At 31.3% G+C, this 20,841-nt stretch overlaps 3 protein-coding genes and 1 long non-coding RNA gene across 6 annotated transcripts; 1 reads left to right on the top strand and 3 right to left on the bottom strand.

Moving 5' to 3' along the window:
- Positions 1 to 174: 174 nt before the first annotated feature.
- On the bottom strand, positions 175 to 8,307 carry Vha26 (V-type proton ATPase subunit Vha26). Of its 2 annotated transcripts, XM_075289560.1 has the most exons (6): positions 8,195 to 8,307; positions 7,973 to 8,088; positions 5,171 to 5,383; positions 4,776 to 5,102; positions 2,689 to 2,792; positions 175 to 520 (listed from the first exon to the last, which is right to left on the bottom strand). In XM_075289560.1, the coding sequence occupies exons 2-6, from the start codon at positions 8,003 to 8,005 to the stop codon at positions 511 to 513; spliced, it is 687 nt and encodes a 228-aa protein (XP_075145675.1). In that variant the 5' UTR covers positions 8,006 to 8,088; positions 8,195 to 8,307; the 3' UTR covers positions 175 to 510. The 2 variants fall into 2 exon arrangements, with proteins under 2 accessions (XP_075145675.1, XP_075145676.1); XM_075289561.1 differs by lacking the exon at positions 175 to 520 and having other exon boundaries at positions 2,599 to 2,792.
- A 414-nt stretch (positions 8,308 to 8,721) lies between these two features.
- On the bottom strand, positions 8,722 to 16,931 carry LOC142220421 (uncharacterized). 2 transcript variants are annotated; one of them, XM_075289558.1, is made up of 7 exons: positions 16,489 to 16,926; positions 14,725 to 15,726; positions 14,322 to 14,477; positions 12,304 to 13,027; positions 11,476 to 11,889; positions 9,280 to 9,388; positions 8,722 to 9,216 (listed from the first exon to the last, which is right to left on the bottom strand). In XM_075289558.1, the coding sequence occupies exons 1-7, from the start codon at positions 16,672 to 16,674 to the stop codon at positions 9,114 to 9,116; spliced, it is 2,694 nt and encodes an 897-aa protein (XP_075145673.1). In that variant the 5' UTR covers positions 16,675 to 16,926; the 3' UTR covers positions 8,722 to 9,113. The 2 variants fall into 2 exon arrangements, with proteins under 2 accessions (XP_075145673.1, XP_075145672.1); XM_075289557.1 differs by having other exon boundaries at positions 11,476 to 13,027; positions 16,489 to 16,931.
- LOC142220423 (uncharacterized) lies at positions 15,910 to 19,845 on the top strand. Its single transcript, XR_012717871.1, has 2 exons — positions 15,910 to 16,044; positions 19,636 to 19,845. It is a non-coding gene; the product is annotated as an uncharacterized LOC142220423 (long non-coding RNA).
- mRRF2 (mitochondrial ribosome recycling factor 2) lies at positions 17,503 to 20,732 on the bottom strand. The gene is made up of 7 exons (XM_075289559.1): positions 20,551 to 20,732; positions 20,253 to 20,415; positions 19,899 to 20,191; positions 19,370 to 19,739; positions 19,085 to 19,307; positions 18,022 to 18,762; positions 17,503 to 17,961 (listed from the first exon to the last, which is right to left on the bottom strand). The coding sequence occupies exons 1-7, from the start codon at positions 20,660 to 20,662 to the stop codon at positions 17,647 to 17,649; spliced, it is 2,217 nt and encodes a 738-aa protein (XP_075145674.1). The 5' UTR covers positions 20,663 to 20,732; the 3' UTR covers positions 17,503 to 17,646.
- Between the last annotated feature and the right edge of the window lie 109 nt (positions 20,733 to 20,841).

Here is a 20,841-nt window from a genome sequence, read left to right as displayed (position 1 = left end):
TAGCTCTGACCGCTGCTGGAGAGACAGCGAGTTTTGACGTTGTACATGTTATTCCACCCAATCTCTTATCTGCTGCTTCAACACTGTATATTTCTCCACTAACTTGCCACTTGGAAACTCTATCCTGGGTTCGAGGATTAAACAAAACAAGTTTTTAAAAAATAATATAGTAAATACTTTTAAAACATTTATTAACATAAAAAATAAATACTTTGTTTTTTTTTTTTTCAATAGAAAATGGCTAATACAAAGATTTTAAGATTATTGAAATATGACAACCAATATAACAGAAAAAGCTTTTAAGTTTTTCCATTTTGTGTAAAACACCGCATACAAATAATGTATGCATCTATTGCGACACATAGAATATGATCATTTGGAGGTAGATAACAAATGAATGACGACCAAAGGGGACACACATCATACTCATTGGATACTTTGGGGCAATCCTGTGAACCACATATGACAATGGTAGTTCGTATTTGTTAACATCATTTGGGTGAGAGGAAATCAATAATGTCTACGCTGGGGGAAAAGAAAAAACTGCAAATTAATATCTTTTCCCAATTATAAGGAGCAAACACGATTGTAAAATCAAAGCCAGGATTAATGTTTTTTTTTTGATTATTTTTCATTTTTATTATTATTATTATAATTATTATTCATAATTGTTTTGTTTTATTATGTAACGCCAAAAGCACAAACAATTATATTTCTTGTATTTAGGTAATTTTTTTTTAATACTTAAACAAGAGAAGAAATAAAACTCATTCACAAAATATAACAAAAGCTGAGGAGGGGGGAGGGAAGAAAATAATACAATAAAAAACAGCAGCAACAGTTTTGTAAGAGCAAAAACAAACAAATATTTAAGAAAATACAAACCAAACAAATTTAACAAAAACGATATGCGCATTTAAAAAAGAAAGGTGTTATTAAACCAAAGTTTGGGAGCGAGGAAATGTTCAAAGAAAATAAAAACAAAAGCTGTGTTCATAAGCGTTGTTGGTTAGAAAGGAAAAACGTTGTTGTCTCTGAAAAAAAGTAATAATAATTTCCATTTTTTTTTTATTTTTTAAAACATTTAGATAATTAAGTAATATATCCCAAAAAGTGAACAAAAGAACAAGTTAAAGAGTTCAGTGAGAAAATTACCTAGACAAAGAGAGAGTTGTTTTAAATCAGGGATTTTTTTTAAAGAAGAACGTGATATAGAGAGATGTATGGATATGACTTACAACAAATCACCCCCGCAATAGAGCGATATTCCACATTTATTATTTCAACAAAAGAGAATGATTTTTATAGATTTATCAGATTATTATTTCGGTACTTCACATTCAGTATAGAGAAATTATTGAAGTTGAATACAAAATTTCTGTAAACCGAATATAAAGGATGCTGTTACCGAAAATGTTATAATTTAAGAAATCTATTTTGTAGTTATTGCTTGATGGAGAATGGCTGGAGACAATCGTTTTCCTTGAAGTTTTTCTTTTATACTGGCAGTTTTTTTGGTTTAGTTTACGCTTTTTGAATAATGGTGGTCGTGGTTTGAAAAATCACAGCTTTTATCAAAATATTTCCAAAAAAAAAAAAAAAAAAAAGATCATTTAGAAGATAGAGAAAAAACGAAAATGTAGTAGAGTAACTTAAAAATATTTAACAACAAAGAAATGACCACAAAAAAAAAAAAAATATATATATATATATATATATATATATATATATATATATATATATATATATATATATATATATATATAAATCAGAACGTTGGTGGCAAAGAAGAAAAAAGTAAAAGTTTTGTTATAAACATTACTCTTAACACGCTTTTGTTTTGTTTGTACAGGAATGTGTATGTATATATATATATATATGATTAATTTTTCTGTTTCATTTGTATATCAATTGTAATATTAATAATAGATAATAATAATAGTAGTATACGTAAATATGTTTAAATATGTATAACTCCTTTCATTTAGTTTAAACTATATTGGAATTTATATAATTCTTCAACAAAAACATTTTTTTTTAATATACTTGGTTGGTTTTACTTAGTATTTCATTTTAATTTTACCTTAAACTGTCAATAATATGCTTTACTAGATTTTTATTTTTGTTACTCCATTATTTTTGTTGTTGTGTGTATGTGAATTAGAAAATGAAGAATCCCATGATTATTTTTTGTGGTTAATAATATCTTTGTTTCTTGAGTTTGGCTAAGTCATTCTGAAAATTCTCATATTTATTTCTATATATTTTTTTAATTTATTGTTACTTCTAAGAGGTTCGTTTAAAACAATTTCAAAGCTTGTGTTTTTTTCCATTGTTTATGCTTAATTCTGTTGTTTAGTTGTTTAGTAAGAAACATAAGAACCATCATCATGCTGTTCATCATACAGTTGTTAGATTGCAAACAAATTTTGTAGAACTTAGGTTTACTTAAAAAAAAATATTATGTTTTAAACCTTCTTTGTAAAACTGAAGCGAGCTTGATTGAGGAAGGAGGGGAAGTAAGAATATTAAATTGATTACGGTTTTTTTGCATTTCTTTCGTTTTGCAGGTTATTGTTGCTGTTGTTATAATAATAATTACTTTTGTTGATTTATTATTATTATCATTGTAAGCTAAATAAATTTATGCACACAAGGGGGAAAAAGAAATAATTGTAAGATACTTAATCGGCAAATTTACGGTTGACATTACGTCCGAACAAAGCATTACGTATTTCGGGAACCAATTGCTGGGAAATCAACTCCAAGCGGGATTCCAAAGTGTTAGGTACCTAAAGAGAATTAAAACAAAAAAAAAACATAGGGGTCGATACAAATTTGAAGTACAAGAAATAATCTAGAAAATTAGATGTGTTTTATACATTTGAGATATGTGATTTATGTCCTTAAGCTGCCACACTTAAATGTTGCAAATGCGTAGAAGTAGATGCAGATTAAATGTACTTGAGATAATTAATCGTATGTTTATTTCCCCAGCAAAAGAAAATTAGAAGTTTTTCTAAAGGCACAACTTTAAAAACACTTCCAAAATTTTCTTCCAAAGATTTTCTTTATTTTAACTATGCAGAAAGTTCTTTTAATTCAATGTTTTCATAGTTTTAATGGTTAATTTTAACTTTTTTGTTTCAAATAGGTTGAAACATTAAGAATTAATAAAATGGTACAAATTATTCAAATTTTGTCGAAAAAATGTAAAATCCATTCTAGAAAAATTGCGAATTTTTGAAAATTGTTGAAGTTAAAAGTTTCAGACAAGCGATAGAATGCACAAAAAATTATAGAAATTATTTATATGGCAAAATAAAAAAAATAATTCACATCCAAAACACTGAATGCGGATCACAAGAAGTGATGCAAATTCAGTGCAACGACTGTTGAAATGGTGGACTTCCGTCCTATGACAAGCCCATGTTAAGTTTATCGCTTCTGCGCCAATTTTGCACTACTTACGGATCCAAAAAAAAAAAAACATTTTCACTACTTTTTGGGCGACGTTTTTTTTTTACTGGGCCATAATAAAGAAGAAGGTATGCCGGTAATAATGAAAAATCCACCACAACGACCTCATTAACATGGCCGAAGTGAAAGCGGGGCTCATTAGTTTCAATGAAATTTGGGATCACATACATTTCAAGGGCATAATCAGCAAAGACACGACGTTGTTGATGAAAGGTTGGCTTTAGTCCTTGTGTTAATATAACTTTAAAAACTTTGAAGAATGCCAATTCTATGAATGACGAGGAATGGAACGATTATAGCAGAATTGCTCGCAGTTCTTTTCCCAACAGGGGCCAAATCAACGCATTCGTCATCGAGTTCTGGGGCCAAATCACCGCATTCGTCATCGAGTTCTGTTTCGTATATAGAAACATTTCGATCGCATTAAATTTTTGGATAACCGCATTCGATCGTAATTTATTTTGTCTACTACTTACATTATTACCATATGTTTACATTGCTGTAAACATATGGTAATAAGAAATTGGAAGAGAGAAAAGCAGTCCTTTAGCATTGCCTGAAGTAGAGTAAGTGATTCTATTTTGAAGTGAGTGTGAGTAGATTTAAAAGACGTTTTCATCTGTCAAAAGAAGCTTTTAAATATGTTCTTGAAAAAATAAGTTTTTTTGAAGCGGCTACTGAGCATTCCTTTCTTTGCTCCGTTTCCCTAAATGCAAGTAATATTATATTTTTTTAATGTATTTTGCCAAAATAGAATCATAATTATATTTTCGCCAAATTTTTTCTTTTTGTTTACCTTTTTTCTGCTCAAAAATCACTACATACTTCGTTTTCGATAGCATGCTACCTATCGTGTTCAACTTCGAGTAGAAACAATTCGATAACGACAGCGGTGATCCGCGTAAACTACATTACGATGACGAAGTACTCGATTTCGACTGCGGTGATTTGGCCCCAGCTCACAATTTTTTTTGTATTTTCGAACACATCAAAACTAAATTACTTTTTAAATATCAATTCAATGTTCAATGTTAGCCAAAGTCCACTATTTTTTAATTGCAAAGTGAAAGTTAAAATGAGAAATAAAAATGAGTGTAGAGAGTGCTAAATGACGCTCATTTCAGCTTGAATCACTTTAATATTCTAGTAATCCGTATTGTTCTCCTAACATAGACCATTCCGCTAAAATTAATCTTCAATTTTATGTTACTGCATGCGACATGACTATGAATTTAAACAACAAATGCCATTTCGAATGATACCATATAGTCCCCGTTTAGCAATTGGAAACTTACCTTGACACGGCCGTTTAAAGCAATCAATTCAACGCCTCCACATGTATCGGCAGGCAAATAATTATCGGTGTCAACATCAACTCTAACATCTTGATTCATATTTTGTTTGTATTGTTCAATAGCTGCTGGTAGAACTTCATTGACAAGACCAACATCAACTTGACGACAACGAAGGATAACAGTAGGTTCCATGGTTTGGAACAAGGCTTGCAAAATCAATTTTTGCAAAACAATCTTGTATTCCGCGGGATTCTTTGTTACCTCACCCAAACGGCGGCGAGCATCCTCCAAAACACTGGCCACATGATCTTCACGGATTTTTAGAACCTAAATTGCAATAACAGATGCATTGATTTTTCAATATATGTAATATTTATTGAGTGTATATACTTTACCTTCAAACGAGCTTGATTGAGCATATTTGAAGATTGAATTTTCTTTTGTAGTTCAACTTGTTTCTCCTTCTTTTCATAGTATTCCATGATCTTCAGACGTTGTTGTTGAACCAAACGACCCTTTTCGATGTTGAATTCTTCCTCGGCTTTGGCATCGATTTCTTCGGCCTTTTCATTGGCTTCTTGTTCGATGAAAGCCATCATATGTTTGATCTAGCAAAAAGAGGGAAATGTTGATAGTGAACAAAAAGAAAAGTAAAGTCTCGCAAATCTTTGCTTTGACAAGAGTGAATGGTGTATATATTTTGTTAACATCAATCAGATACCTTAGATTTTTTTGTATAGCATTTATGAAAACTGATTGTCATGCGACTTTTGGAAAATCTCCACGAAAAGTTTACATAGAAGGTAATTATAAGATTTAGAGTCCTAATTCGCTCCAAATATACCAAGTAAAAAACAGATTTTACAGGATTTAATTATTGGAAATAATTTAATGACATTTTATTGTTTTTTGAATTCTTTTTTTGTAATCTAACTAATAATAATCTAACTATATGGAATAAAAAAAAAAAAACAACTTTAAATGACCACTATTAGTGAGATATATTAGATACATTTTCATTTACCATATGCCGATATCATAAAAAAATTTAAACGATTTTTTTCAATTACAAATTGACGTTTGTTTAAGGTTACTTCTTTCAAGTGTAATGCATTAACCGTAGGCCATAACTTCTAAGATGTAGATGGAACTTTCTTGAAAACTTTGAAACCACACATAATATTCCTCGAATGCGATGGTATACTAATTCAGTAGGATTGCTTAAAATGTACTACGCCAGTTTACGGGCAAAGTAGAACCCTTATATTGGGTCTGGGATCAACCTACCTACTACTCAAATAATCATACTATGGAATAAAAAAAAAACTATAATTTACCATTATTAGTGAGAAATATATAAGATATATTTTCATTTATCATATGCCGATATCATACACAATTTTAAACTATTTTTCAATTACGAATAGAGTTATGTTTAATGTTACTTCTCTCAAGAGTAACCCATAACGTTTAAAGGTCAGTAGGTTAGGTGGCAGCCCGATGTATAAGGCTCACTTACAATGGTAAGCTTCGTTCTTATCACTGAGTGCTGCCCGGTTCCATGTTAAGCTCAATGACAAGGGACCTTTTTTTTGTAGGCGAGTCCGAACGGCGTTCCACATTGCAGTGAAACCACATAGAGAAGATTTGAAACACTCAGAAATGTCACCAGCATTATTGAGGTGGGATATTCCACCGCTGAAAAACTTTTTGGTGTTCGGTCGAAGTAGGAATCGAACTCATGACCTTGTGTATATAAGGGGGGAATGCTAACCATTGCGCTGCGGTGGCTCCCAAAAGGTCAGTACTATGTTCACTTTTCGCGTTGAGATTTTCGAGGTTTCTTTATTAAAACAGTTCAGTATAAAGCAAATAAATTAACTCAATTGATGCGCAGTTTCTTGTTCCTCGGCAAACTACAGGAATATGTTTGTTTTCATTTATAATTTTTATTATTTCCGGAAAAGTAATCGCGAAAATAAAGTGATTTTTAACTCAAAAATAGTACCCACCTTAAGATGTAACTTTCTTGAAAGCTTTAGCACCTAAAAGGTACTACGCCAGTTTACGGGGCAAATGACCCCTTATATTAGGTCTGGGATCAACCTACCTACATCAACCTAACTAGATTTTAACTGTCATTTGCCTTATAAATAAAGGATTTCAAATCCATTTTCAATAGATATAAAGCCTAGATAAAATCCTCTCTATTCCTTTAAAACGGATTGAGAACCTTCACTCTCGACATTATGGAAAATGGTATAATTTTTTCGTGGTTTTGAAGAAATCTTAACCAAAACTAGTTACTCGTATTTGTCCTGGGGCTCGCATTTACTAAACATGTTTTGTCATTCAAGATAAGTTTCCTAAGCCTATGCACATTTTATTAAATAAATGCGAAACATGGTATTTTAAATTAATGAGCAAATGGTAGGAATAAAAGTTTTTCAACCCACAAAAAAACCCTTTGTGTCAGTTGGAACATTTCTTACAAATTGCAATCCATGAATGAAATTTTCCAAACCGTCAACTCGATAGTAAGTGTCATTCGTATCGTTAGCCAGTGTCAATACTTCGTTTAAGAATATCCTAAACTGTCAATACCAATGTGGAATCGTAATCCAAAAATGCTCAATATGTGACCTCGTCCACCCCATCTTCCCACTACGAAAAATTTACTATTGCATACGCTAAAGATAACAGAAAAAGAAGGAGATAGAGAATATGTTAATCAACAGAAAACATGTAAACATTCATGCTTTCTCACTTACTCTCACTAGAGAAAACCAGCAATATACATTTTGGTCACATGATTTCTGTTAACTTTTTTCTGCTTCTTTCGGATATATTTTTTTTTATCAAAATGTGAAAAACCCCTATACAAAAATCATTTAGGGTGATAATTCTTATAAGAATACGGTTTGGATGAAACATATATGGGCACATCTACATAGTTTTTTACGAATGACACAAAGATTATGCTTTATTTCAATTGTTTGATCAATAACTAACATTATTGAAATTCACATGACATACTCCCATGACCAGCTAGTATACTACGCCATCTTAACTCTTGTTAAAACTTAACTATCATTTATAATAATCTTTCTATTGCAAATTATTCATGAAAATTAAATTCTTCAAGTCATCCCAAATATTTCTTGCCAAATTTGATTGAATTGCAGATTATATTTTACCTGTTTTTGAACATCAGCATCGCTTAAAGCCATTTTGCAGCTTTTCTGTATCTTCACTCACACGGGAAAAAAGGAACAATTTTATGGGAAAATTCAAGCTGCTGACACACGTTTTCCTAAAATAATTAAAAAATTGTAAATTTTCTTTGTTTTTATCAACCGTTTTTGTAATATTCTTTCGATGGAAAACACTGTTTTTCACTAAAATGTATCGATATTCACTTGGAGTAAAGTATGTCGATGTGTGCGCCTCGAGTTACGTTGGTCTTGTACAAAAATTTTTTGACTTTTACCTTTCTGCCATCATATGATTGACAGTTGTCATGTGAAGAAAGAACAGCCCTGTTTTTTGAGCACTTTTAAATTTGGTAACTTTAGAGCATTCCTGTCATGAGCCAAGCAGTGTTGCCAGTTCTTTATCAAAACTGACAAATTATGCATAATGCCTAACAAAATTTCAAATTTTGATTTCATTCCCATCTACAAAATTTTGTAATTACCACAAATACAATGTATTTAAATTAATCATATGTTGATAGTGGTATGCAAACTGCATCATCATTTGGAGAATTATATTCGCGGTGGTCCTCGATCCTCGAATTTTAATGAGTCACATTAATAATAGTAACATTGCATCGGTACGGTTTGCCTTGAGGTACATATCTGTACTTCAAAATTAAGGTTCATTAGGTTGTCTACATCTAAAAAATGTGTAAAAACTTTTCCACTGAGCAAACATAAATTCCAGATTTCCATTATTCATGATTATTTTACTGTTTTTATTACAAAATTATACGAATATGAAATGCAAGTATGTGTACATATCTACATATAATTAAATCAACTACGACACAAAAAATTCTTTTAAAAACAATCCAGATATTGATATCCTTAATAAACGAAATGAATAATTTCCTTCGAATGCAATGTCACATTTTCGGCTATAAATTCGGCTGAAATTTATCATTTCCTCATGTATATTTGTTTTTCAATTCAGTTTTGAAAAACATTTTGCCCATTTGGCAAAATAAAATTCAATAAATCCTAAATTGAAATCCAAAGTCCACGATAAATGAAAGTGAACATCAATTGTCTTGAGATTAAATATAAAAAGAAATGCAGGTATTTCATACGCAAGTAATTAACCCCTATACACATTGGCATTTTTCAAAAGTCTTGGCTTCACTTTTTTTAGTTGCTTGGTGCTGACTTTCTGAATTGGAGAAATGGCACGATACGTTGAGCTATGACGAAAAAATGTAAAACATTGGTTATGTAAAAGAATATGATATACAGTTTTTACTCACTTATCCACTTCACTAGAATCAATTAACTCTTCCTGAGAACCATTAAACGCCTCTTTCATAGTGTCCAATAATTCTCGAGTAGTTTCAATTTCTTTAGAAAGTTCAATAACTATGTTTCAAAATAAATTATTAAATATGGTTACACGAATGCAAGCGTTGAACTAGAGACATACAACATGTGACAAATGGTCAATAATTATGGGTTTATAGTTGGTCAATCCAAAACAGTCCATCAAAGGCAAAAGTCGCCGTTAATGTCAGATTGAATTTTTATAAAGTAACGTTTATTCTATTCACGATAGCTTTTTATTGTTTTATTTATTTTTCAAAATAACATAAAAGCAGTATTAATCGCTAAAGCAAACAATTATTACTATTTCAGTAATTTATCCATTAAGAATTTATAATTTCGTTTGGTAAATAAAATTGTGCCGTTCATAATCTAATTTTTCTTTGACGACTTTTTGGGGATTTTATATCAAACACATGGCAAGCTTAACTTGTTTTGAAGTTTTTTTCTGGAAATGTACGTGAATAACCCTTATGTTAGCTCGATATGAAAAAAGACAGGTAGTACCACTTCTACAAAAACAAAATGTGTAAACATTTTCCTTCCGCTAATTTGAAATTTTTTGCTAAACGCACAGAACAATTTTACTTAAGCATTACCATTATACACTGCTAATACAATATTTTTGGTAAATGCTGCCGATATTTTAAAATAATACCATGATTTAAACGAAAAACTATAATAAACTGGGGGGTTACTATGTAACTCGATTCGAAAGTTAAATATTACGAAAACGGATTTTTCCTACCAACTAACTCGAATTCGCAAATACATTTGCTACATTCGAGTTGCCACATCCGATTATCGGATACTCATACTCTACTTTCGTATGTGCATCACTATGTACTTCGAATTTAGATGTCAAAGTCGCTCGAAAGTAAACATTTGTACTCGTTTGATATTATGTTAACGGAAAAAAATTAAAATATTAAATATTGACACCAAACGCATAAAAATGCAAGTATTTTTTAAATTTATATATATATCAGTAGATTAATATTTATAAAAATGTTTTTTTAATAGGGAAAATCCAACAAAAAATGTAAATACCAAACTACAGTTTGAGATCATGCTAAATTTTATGAAGGAGCATCCGCAGTTGGCTAAAGGTTACATCAAAGCTCCGGAAGCCAAACAAGCCACCAATAATTCATGGTCTCGATTGACAGAAGAGCTAAATGCAGCGGGTCCCCCAATGCGGGAAGTGGTCAGTTTGAAAAAGGTATGCAATTGATAGTTTGCCCATAAATTGAAATTAATTATTTCTTTTTAGGTTTGGGCAGATCACAAGACCCATCTTAAGGCCAAACGGCGAAAAAATCGAATTAAAGAGAGATATGTTAGAAATTGAAAGAAACCGCCATCAATAACATATAATCTACTGTTGTCTAATATTTAAGTTTTTTATTACTTTTTAAACCTATGAATTACTAAATAAATGAATTACTATGTTATAGATTGTTTTTTATTTGATTTCTTAGAGATTGGGCTATGGCTCATCTTCATTTTCCATCCAAAGGGCAACCGAATCTATTTTTGTAACGCACAAATATTATTTACTTTTTATTTTAATTGTTTTGACATTTCTGAATAAAACATTCGAAAGTACTGCCAAAAATGTTAAGAAATAGTGTCAGCACTTTTCACTCGATTCAAAACTCTTACATGGTAAGACTATAAATTCGGATCGAATACAACTTTCGAGTTGTTCAAACTTTCGAATCGAGTTACATAGTAACCCCCCTGGATACCACTCGCCTCCCCTAACATACATTTATTTTTATTTATTTAAGACAATATAATAAGCTAGTAGGACCAATAATAGCGCATTTGTCCCATTAGAGAATAAATTATTACAAACCCTATTTGAAAATAGTTCAAAGCTTTTTCGAAGCTTTGATTTGAAGAATGAATATAGGTATAATGTTGGTATTAAAATTTCCATTTAAAACCCTAATTATTGGCTACAGAACAATTTATAATTTGTGTTCTCAAATAAATTCCTTAAAAAGTTTGCCAGAAAATTAAATTGAATTTCGCTTCGAATACGAACATGCTATTTGACCACGTATCACATGTTATATAAAACTCTACCAGAAATAAATATGTAACATCCACATATTTACCTTTATCCTTGAGCATTTCCTCCGATTTAGTGCAACACAATTCTTGTTTGCACGAACAACATTTTTGTAATATTTCCACTGGCTTTACATCTATTTCGCTTTTAGTACTATAAGGTAATGTTGCGTTCAGATTTATATTCAAAATTCCAAGAATTTCTTCCTTTCGTTCTTGCACAGTCATGTTCAGTAAACATCCAGGCTGTATCTCTTCCGCCTGTTTATAGATTTTCCTATGCATATAGGCCAATTCAGCAAATGCCAATGACTTGATACCATTATGATACAATTTGTGACAAATTGATAAGAATTTACTCTTGCTATTGATCGAACGGGAACAGCAGCAAGATCGATTGCTACACATATTGTATTCACGCATAAATTCCATTAGTATTTTTGCAACATCTGTTTCGAAACCTACACCAGTGGTGGTAAAATTAGATCTTAGTTTTTCAGAACTTTTAACAACAAAAGCATCAAAAGTAGTGCGATCCCTCCTTTTTGATATAATTGTAGGAAAGGGCTTTGGTTTTTCATGACAACCCTGAGTATTCGGGTCTAAAGATATATTTTCACTTGCGGTAGGAATATCAATTAAACTATTCTGTGGATTTTGTGGAACTTCGTTTATAGAAAATGTATCTTCTTCCTCCGAAATTTGCTTATATTTAATTAATGTCTTATTTGTAATAGTATTTAAATCTTTTTGAATAAATTCTAGATTTGTATTATTCTTATTCTTAGAATAATCTTCATTTTTAAAAATAGCCTTAGTGTCATTTGTTATATTCTGATGATCAATATGATCATGATCATTTTCATTTTTATTACCTTTCGCAAATAGTTCAGTTCCTTTGCTTTTGTGGTCCAATTGTAGGATACTAATGTCCTTTTGCAGTTTATTATTGAGTTCTTTTAGAGATTTCAATTCATTTTCTTTCTCGGCAGCTTGTTTTGTAAGACTAATATTTTCTTGTTGACTTTTTTTCAATTTCGTCATTTCATCCTCCAACTGACGTCGCAGATCATCAATGATTTTTTCATCATCTCGTGAATTTATAGCGTCAACTGCATTTGATAATTGCTGGTTTTTAATGTGTATATTGCTGATATCTTCAACGAGTTTTTTTGTTTCGGCCATTTCGTTTGAGGATCGCCTTAATTCATCTGCATTTTTAATTAATTCTCTATCCATATGCTCGATTTTATTTAACATTTGCGTCATTTTGTCCTCGCCATCTTTGATTATTTCTTTCATTTGGATATTTTCATTTCGAAGTCTTTCCTTTTCGTCCTCAAGTTCTTGGAGGCGTTGCAAAGCTTCGCAACATGTTTTACATACTTCTGGATCTCTGGATCCAGCTGTCATGTTATTATCATAGTTTTCTAAGTTTCCTAGACTATTGGTGCACCCTCGTTTCTTTAGCTCTTTTGTAATTTCTTCAAGTGTTGCACATGTGAAATAGGCTAAATCATCCATTTCATTTTTAAAAGTTTGTGTGTTCTTATCTTGCAAACATTGTAATTTTAAACTTTGTAATTCCTCAACAACATCCTTGTAAAGTAGAGGAGTAGAATAATAATAAACTGTATACAGTAAGTTTTTAAATAAGTAAAAGTGTATTAATTGAAATAAATTAATGATTACACTCAAAGAAAATAGTTTAAATAGTACAAAGCCGCCAGAACAATACCTACTTTCTGTTAAACAAGTTGAGGTTAGGTTGAACAAAAGAGTCCGGATTGTATGTACAAACTAAAATGTTAGGTTAGGTTGAAAAAATGATTCCGATTTGTATGTACACTCAAAGTATTTGTGTCACTAATTGCTAGTAGTAATAATAAATATAATCTCAACTTTAAATGTAGATCGAAGGATACAGCAACTAAAACGAGATTTTAGACATTTTAGGTCAAGCTAAAATTGAAAAGTATGTGCACAGTGGCACATACTTCGAATTTTTCTTTCCTTAGAAAATGAATCTCCAAATGAATGGAAAATGGAACGGGGTAGAATGGTAAATTCTGCAAAGACAAAACTTATACTCTCGGGGTGTCAATTCAACTCGATGGATGAGCGATATTACTCCCGCTTCCACAAGTTTGGTAAAACAAAAATAAGATTCCAATTAAGCTGTAATTTCGACAGTGGTGATTTGCGAGAATGTACAAACCGATGGTATAGAGCTCTTGTGACACCCGGCGGTAAGACTAAATACTTATTAACCCTGGAAAGTCATCCTTATTTTTTGTACACTAACGTCATCCTTCGTCATTTTGACTACGGCTTATTTCGAGACGCTATAATTTGCATCGTGAGCAAAAATGAGAACCAAACTGGAGTTTATTTTCTTATTCAATTTGTGTTTAATTAATTTATCGTTTCCCCATCCCGTGTCCTCATTTTGACGAAGGATAACTGTCTAGGGTTAAGAAATTTTGTCGAACATTATGTTTTTTTTTTACAAATAGCTATGTTGAGTACCGACATGTGAATAAATCATAACCAGAACTTTTCACTGGATGTATTTAGATTTTTGACATTTATTTTTATTTTATAATATTGTTGAAGAAAAATTAAAGACAATCTCTAATCTCATAATTATTTTTTTTAATACAAAATTTTCCGAAACAGGAATGGTGTAAAATCACTTTTACCTCGAACTCACTCTTTATTATCAAGCTCAATGAGATGTTGATCAACTTCCTTGTCATTCATGATAGATTCTGGCTCATAGCGATAATACATATCTTTAAAGCGTTTTATTTTGAACTTCAAGTGCTTTGTAATTGGTATTTTGTTTTAGTGAAAAGTATTACATTTTATTTTTCTTTTTATGTGTACTCACCATCAGTTGTCGATACTGACAATCATATTCATATATTTCTCTATCACGTTTTGATATCTCATTACGCAAACATGCGTTTTCTTTTTGCAACATTTCAAATTTCTGTGATTGACACTTCAGGTGAATTATTTCATCATTGAGATCTTCCAATTTATTCTGTAAAGGGGAGAGAAAATAGTCTTGAGTGGTTGGTATTTAGGAAATTAAGAAATTTTGTTTAAATCTTAATTCAATCACCGAAATTATAGAATCGATTATTAGCCTCGTATATGTTTTGTCGTAGTAGGGCCTTACCACGTACGCTTTTCAATCAGATTTTACACTTTTGGGGTTTCAAAGCTAAAATCAGTCTATTTTCGCGGTTCTTTTTTATTTTTATCAATGAAACAATTTGTTTACTTACTCTTAAACTTTGCTCCCTATTACAAGCTATCTGCAATTGTTCTTGATAGCATCGTTCCATGTCTTGCATTTCACATTCCATGGTTTTAATGTAACTGGATTGCTCAGTTAAATTACTACGAATCTCTTCATTGATGGCATCCAATTTTTGATTTTTATTCTTCAAGACGTCTAAGTTTTTCTTTACATCCTTTAAGGAATTACATTTTTCACGTAATCTATTGCGTTCTTCTATAATCATTTTGATGTTTTTCACATCTTGATCTGCAATATCGTAATTTGGTTGACCTTGTTTTATCCTATGATAATCTTCCTCTATATTCCTTAACAATAAACATTCTTTACGCAGTTTATTGATTGTATTTTGTAAATATTTTACATCGATTGATGTTTCATTTTCCGTTTGGATTTGATCAATAGTTACTCGAGCAGAAAGCTTTTCTATCAAACGTTTCACATAATTATTTTCAGCTTTTACAGTGTCATTGGCTACGAGAATATTTTCAATTTTCTTATGGATTTGTAAGAGTTCATTTTCTTCGGTTTTGGTTAATTTTCCTGCAGCAATAAGTTTTTGAATTTTATTATAGAAATCCTTGTTGGTATTTGAATCGAGTTTCGAGTTAAGTATTTCTTTGATTTTATTGTTTTCTTCCTTGGCCATGTTAAGGCGTTCATTTGACACTGTTAGCTGTTTTTCCAAAGAACTTTTAACATTCATAATTTTTTGATAGTCTGCTAAATGGATATTTGCACATTCTAATAAACTATCACCAGCTGCCATGCCATCAAATGTGTGTTCCATCTTCTTATGGCTAGATTTGTCTTTGGGGCTTGAACTAATGACGCCACTTTGTGATGATTCTCCGATCGTTCTACCATGGGTGCGAAATGTATTCTCGTTTCGAGGAGAAGACGAATCATCCCTGTTTGTCGTTGGATCCACTACATTACCTGAACGGGTGTTTAAAGTACGTTTGCTGCTATCTCTGATATCTTCACTCTATATAAAATATCAAATTAAAAAACGAGTTAGGAGTTTGTTTTTTAATTTTGGAAAAATTTTTGCTATTTAAAAGACTTTTCTGCTGTATCTACTAACAAATTTCTTTGGGTGTACTTCTACAATTTGCCTGATATAAAATCCCCTCCACCATGGATTGCGTAGAAATTTCTACGAAAGACTGTCATCCACAATCGAAATACTTGGGTTGTGGTAATACTTACCGATGACAAGGTATCTTAAAACTTCTTAACATCGGCTTCTAAATTTTAAGTTAGTCCATACGTGTTATATATTAGACAAAAATGGGATATATAGGTAAGTCTACAAATAATTACGAACCGATATGGAATTTTTGCGCGGTAATTAGAGAGCCACAATTAAAATATAGGGCTCGCTTTATATGGGGGCTATATATATATATAAATATGAACCGATATTGACCAAGTTTTGTGTGATTGGGTTTCGATTTATCTGAAGGCTATATAAGTATAGACCGATATGTACCTAGTTAGGTATGGTTGTTAACGGCCATAAACTAGCCCAATGTACTAAATTTCAACTAAATTTGATGAAATTTGTTAATAATTTTCCCCTTTTCAGCAGGGTTTAGAAATATTTCAACATATGCAAATAGTTAGAACGTCGTGGATCTTTGCCTTATGGTCTGTGGGGGAGTGTACAATTATAAAACTAGAGTGTATATGATTCATTGGCCCAATTTATATTACACTTATTGTATCTAAGTATATTGTTACTTACCGGTAATTGGCATGTTATCAAATCACTTAAAAATTTTGATTGTTTCTTCTTATTGCTGGACCAAGAACGATAATCAATGCTTGACTCATAGCTCTTAAGCTTCACACATGCCGGTTGACATTCATATTCCACGGATTCACTCAAGAATGGTATATGGAAAAAATCCTTTTGTGTTGAAAATGCCATTAGTTTTATTGATTCAATTCACTTCTTAAGATGAGTAAGGGTTTAAGCTAAAACTTGCAATTTTTCACACGCAAACGTAGTACAGGCGGAGAAAGTGATAGAGAAAATCTTTTACAAAATATATTGAGGTGTATGTACGTGTGTGTTTTTTTAGGTAAAGTTTTACTCTGAATAGAAATTATTTCATTTTTTTTCTAGATAAGTTATGACAGTGTTACTAGGTTTTTTGTGTTTGACAAGCAAATTATTTACCAGAACAAAGTATTAGAAGCCATATAATAGGAATAATAATAAGTACGAAAAGGCCTTTTTCAAAATTAAAAAAAAAAATAAAATTTTTGATTTTCGTCGATTTCTTAAGTTGTAAACATCTACATCAAATTTACCTTTCCATTCTAAGTGGACATTTCAATTTTTTCGTTAGTCAATGTCAATACTCCATTGAAATTGATTTTCAGAAAAATCTGAAGTTGAATAAATTTTAACTTAAAATATTTACTTATTGTTAAGTTTTATGTATGTGTTAATTCATTTTAAGATAAATTAATTGTATTTTCTCTACGATAAGTATGGCCATTTTGATATACCCTCTTAATTTGAATAAGGAGATGTCATTGTGTCTTGCAAAATTCTGTAGCTGTAGCTGTAGCTCCATATCCATTTCCATATATTTTTTTATCGAATTTCAACAGAGAGTTACTAGACTAATTTTTAATCTCTATACAGACCGAGGATCCCTGTGACTCGGAAGGGTCCGGAATAATTTTGTAGTGAAAGGGGTAGCTTTGGCACAGCAAGGTGATGTGTGTCATTATAGAGATGGGATGATTATTTGTAGTAAGAAAATCATAATTAGATGATTTTTATTATTTTTTTGTATTTGAAAACACGAGCTTAAAATGCCAGTGAAAATAACTTAAAAATATATAAACAACTTTTGTCAAACAATCACACAGCTATTCATTAAAATTCCTACTCAAACCCATGTGCTCTACGTATCGCAAGCTCTTCATCGTTCGGATTCATTATTAGAAAACCGGATGGTTGCATTGTCATACTGGCTGTACCAGAACTTATTGTTCTCAATATACTCGAATAGTTTGATAGCTCGGCTAAAGGAGCATTAACAAGGATCAATTTGTTTCTATCGCCTTTAGGTATAACATCATTGATTGTAGATCTTCTTCTTCCTAAGTCGGCCAGAATATTTGATACCCTATCACTGGATACAACAATTTGCAAAGACATTATAGGTTCCAATAGTCTTGTGCAATTTTCTGTTAAAATCTGTTAAAATATATAAAATTATTATTTTCTTTTTTTCACGAGAATATTTTGGGATATTACCTTTTGAACACACTGACCAGCAGCAGCCATTATAAAAGAATCCGCTGTACCGCGGCCTATTGTAATATTGTGTAATCGTATTTGTGTTTCTACAACTTGACCGCCTACTTTGGGTCCCCTTTCTAAAGCCGCTATACAACCTTTTCGTATAACTTGTAAAGTTCGAGGTCTTAGAGCTTGTAAATTGTTAACATTTTCCGCCGACTTATCCAAACTGAATAGATCCTTGCCATCTTTAACTAGCTCCAAAGTTATTGTTACACTTTGTTTGGATCCAGCAATTTCTTTCTCTATGGATAATGTTTTTTTGGCATTCTCCTCAATGGTCTCTTTATAGGCAATTTGTAGAGGACCCAAATCTACTTCGATTTTATATTCAGTAAGAATTCGAGATTTTATTATGTCCATATGCAATTCACCCATGCCACCTAGTACAGTTTGACCAGTGACAGGATCAAATGTAACTCTTAAACTGGGATCTTCTCTTTGTAATTGTTTTAAGGCCAATTCCATAGCATTTTGATAGGACACACTTGGTGGTTCAATAGAACAAAAATATACCGCATCTGGTATTTGTGGCTCAAGAGAAAATATTTCGTTGATAAGATCAATTTGTATATCGTCATCGGATTCATCTAGTTGTTGGCCATTGGTTTTCTTATTTAAGGATTTTTGTAAACGTTTTTGGGCATTTTTTAAAGATGTAGCACTGGTAACAAGTAGATCTCCTGTGACAGTATGCTAAAAAATATAATATTATGAAACAATTTCCACTTAAATTAATTTTTATTATAAGCTAAAAATATTATAATTTTTGCTATAGTTTTTTTTTTCATTTGCCCTAAAGACTTGAAATATTTCTTTACTCCAAATAAATAGAAAATAAACAAAAAATTAAAAATATTTTGACAACGTTTATATTAATTTTGTAATTTTATGTTATCTCTCAAATTTTGATTTAAACGGAGGATTAAAAAATTATAAAAAAATAATAATCTTCAAAAAGAACTTTATAACATTTTCCAGCTTATAATGAAAACGTGTTTTAATTTCAAATGTTTACCTTTAACCCGGAACATATGGCTACATCTCCTGCCTGCACTGACTGTATCTCTCGATATTCATCGGCTAAAGGTTCATACATTTTTCCTATAACCTCCGCCTGCCCCCTGGTTGATGTAATACGCATGCTCTTCTTGAGATCACCCCTCAGTACACGTACCAAGGTTAAAGGCCCTCTTTGCTTGTCATGGACAATTTTAAAAACTTTCCCCACAAAATCGTCTCTAATAACGAATTTTTACTGTGAATAAGTGTTAGCAAACTTACAGCTTCCAAGTAGACTTACTCAAAACAATCATAAATTTCATTACGTTCCTGTGGATGAGGTAGATAGTTGATAACAGCGTCCATTAATGTTTGTACACCAACATTTTTATAGGCAGATCCCAATGTTACAGGAACGAATTTTTGTTGACAAGTTGCTTTCCGCAAGGCAGTGTATATTAACTCATTTGTGATTTTCTCAAAGCCTTCATTAGTAATAACGATGTCAGCTAGGTTGTCATCTACACTGCATAGTTGATCAATCAAGTTATTTCTTTTCTCTTGTAGATCTAAGAGTATATTTTCATCAGTTACTGGAATTGATTGGTATGTGCGACCCAAACTTTGTGAATTCCAAGAAATCTGCTCCAAACGAATGATGTCGAAAATAGCTGAAAAAAAAAAATAATACAACATTATTATGTATCCAAATGTCCTAAGGATGTTATTTTAAATTTTATGATTATGATAATAAATATAGAAAAATGATATATTTTATTTATGGTAAGATAACCAAATTAATTTTAGACATGTACTTTAATCATACTCACACAAATTTCCTTTCGCATCCTTTTGTGGATATTGAACGCATATTGGTTTTGCATCCAATTTCGTTTGTAATTCCGTCACACACTTGTCAAAGTCTGCATCTGGTCTGTCCATTTTATTTATGAAGCTAATTTTTGGTAGCCGATGTTTATCTGCTTGCGACCAAACAGTAACGGTTTGAGCCTCAACACCAGCTGTAGCATCTAAGACTACCACAACACCATCAACAGCGTATAGAGATTGTTCAACTTCCATTGTAAAATCAATATGGCCAGGTGTATCCAAAAGATTAATCCTTATAATAAAAGAAACCTAATTAAATATAATTACAAGAGAATGTTCAGTTTACTGCTTACTTTTTGTCATTCCATGGAAATGTCACAGCACTACTACATATTGTTATTCCACGTTCTCTTTCTTGGGTTAAGTAATCAGTTACTGTATTTCCGCGATGTACTTCACCTAATGATCGTGTTTTACCGGAATAGAACAACATACGCTCGGTGGTTGTTGTTTTACCTTTTTATTTAGATAATAATAAAAATATAAATCGTGAGGAATCGTGACCAATATGGTCACAATATGGATACTAATTAGTTTCCACGAATTGGTATCACCCGCTATAACCTAACTTATAGTCAATAATTTACATACCGGCATCTATATGAGCTAATATGCCAATGTTTCTAATATCTTTTGTACTATAACATCGAATATTGGAACTAGTTCTGTTTAATTGAGTTAAGGCTATTCTTATTAAAGCCATCTTTGAAGGACTTATTACAATATTACCAAGATCCTTGGTACCTAGCTAAATAACAATAAAAATACTAAATTAAGGATATCAGCTGTTGATTGTTTACGTTTATCAACAGCACAAGAAAGGCCCTACCTAATTTGCGAAGTCAACCCATCATTAATAAAAATTATGGGTCGTTCAGACAC

The sequence above is a fragment of the Haematobia irritans genome, chromosome 1, assembly GCF_050003625.1.
Source record: "Haematobia irritans isolate KBUSLIRL chromosome 1, ASM5000362v1, whole genome shotgun sequence".
Taxonomy (NCBI): domain Eukaryota; kingdom Metazoa; phylum Arthropoda; class Insecta; order Diptera; family Muscidae; genus Haematobia; species Haematobia irritans.
The sequence above is the reverse complement of the archived record's forward strand: the minus strand, read 5'-3'. Positions and strand labels throughout refer to the sequence as shown.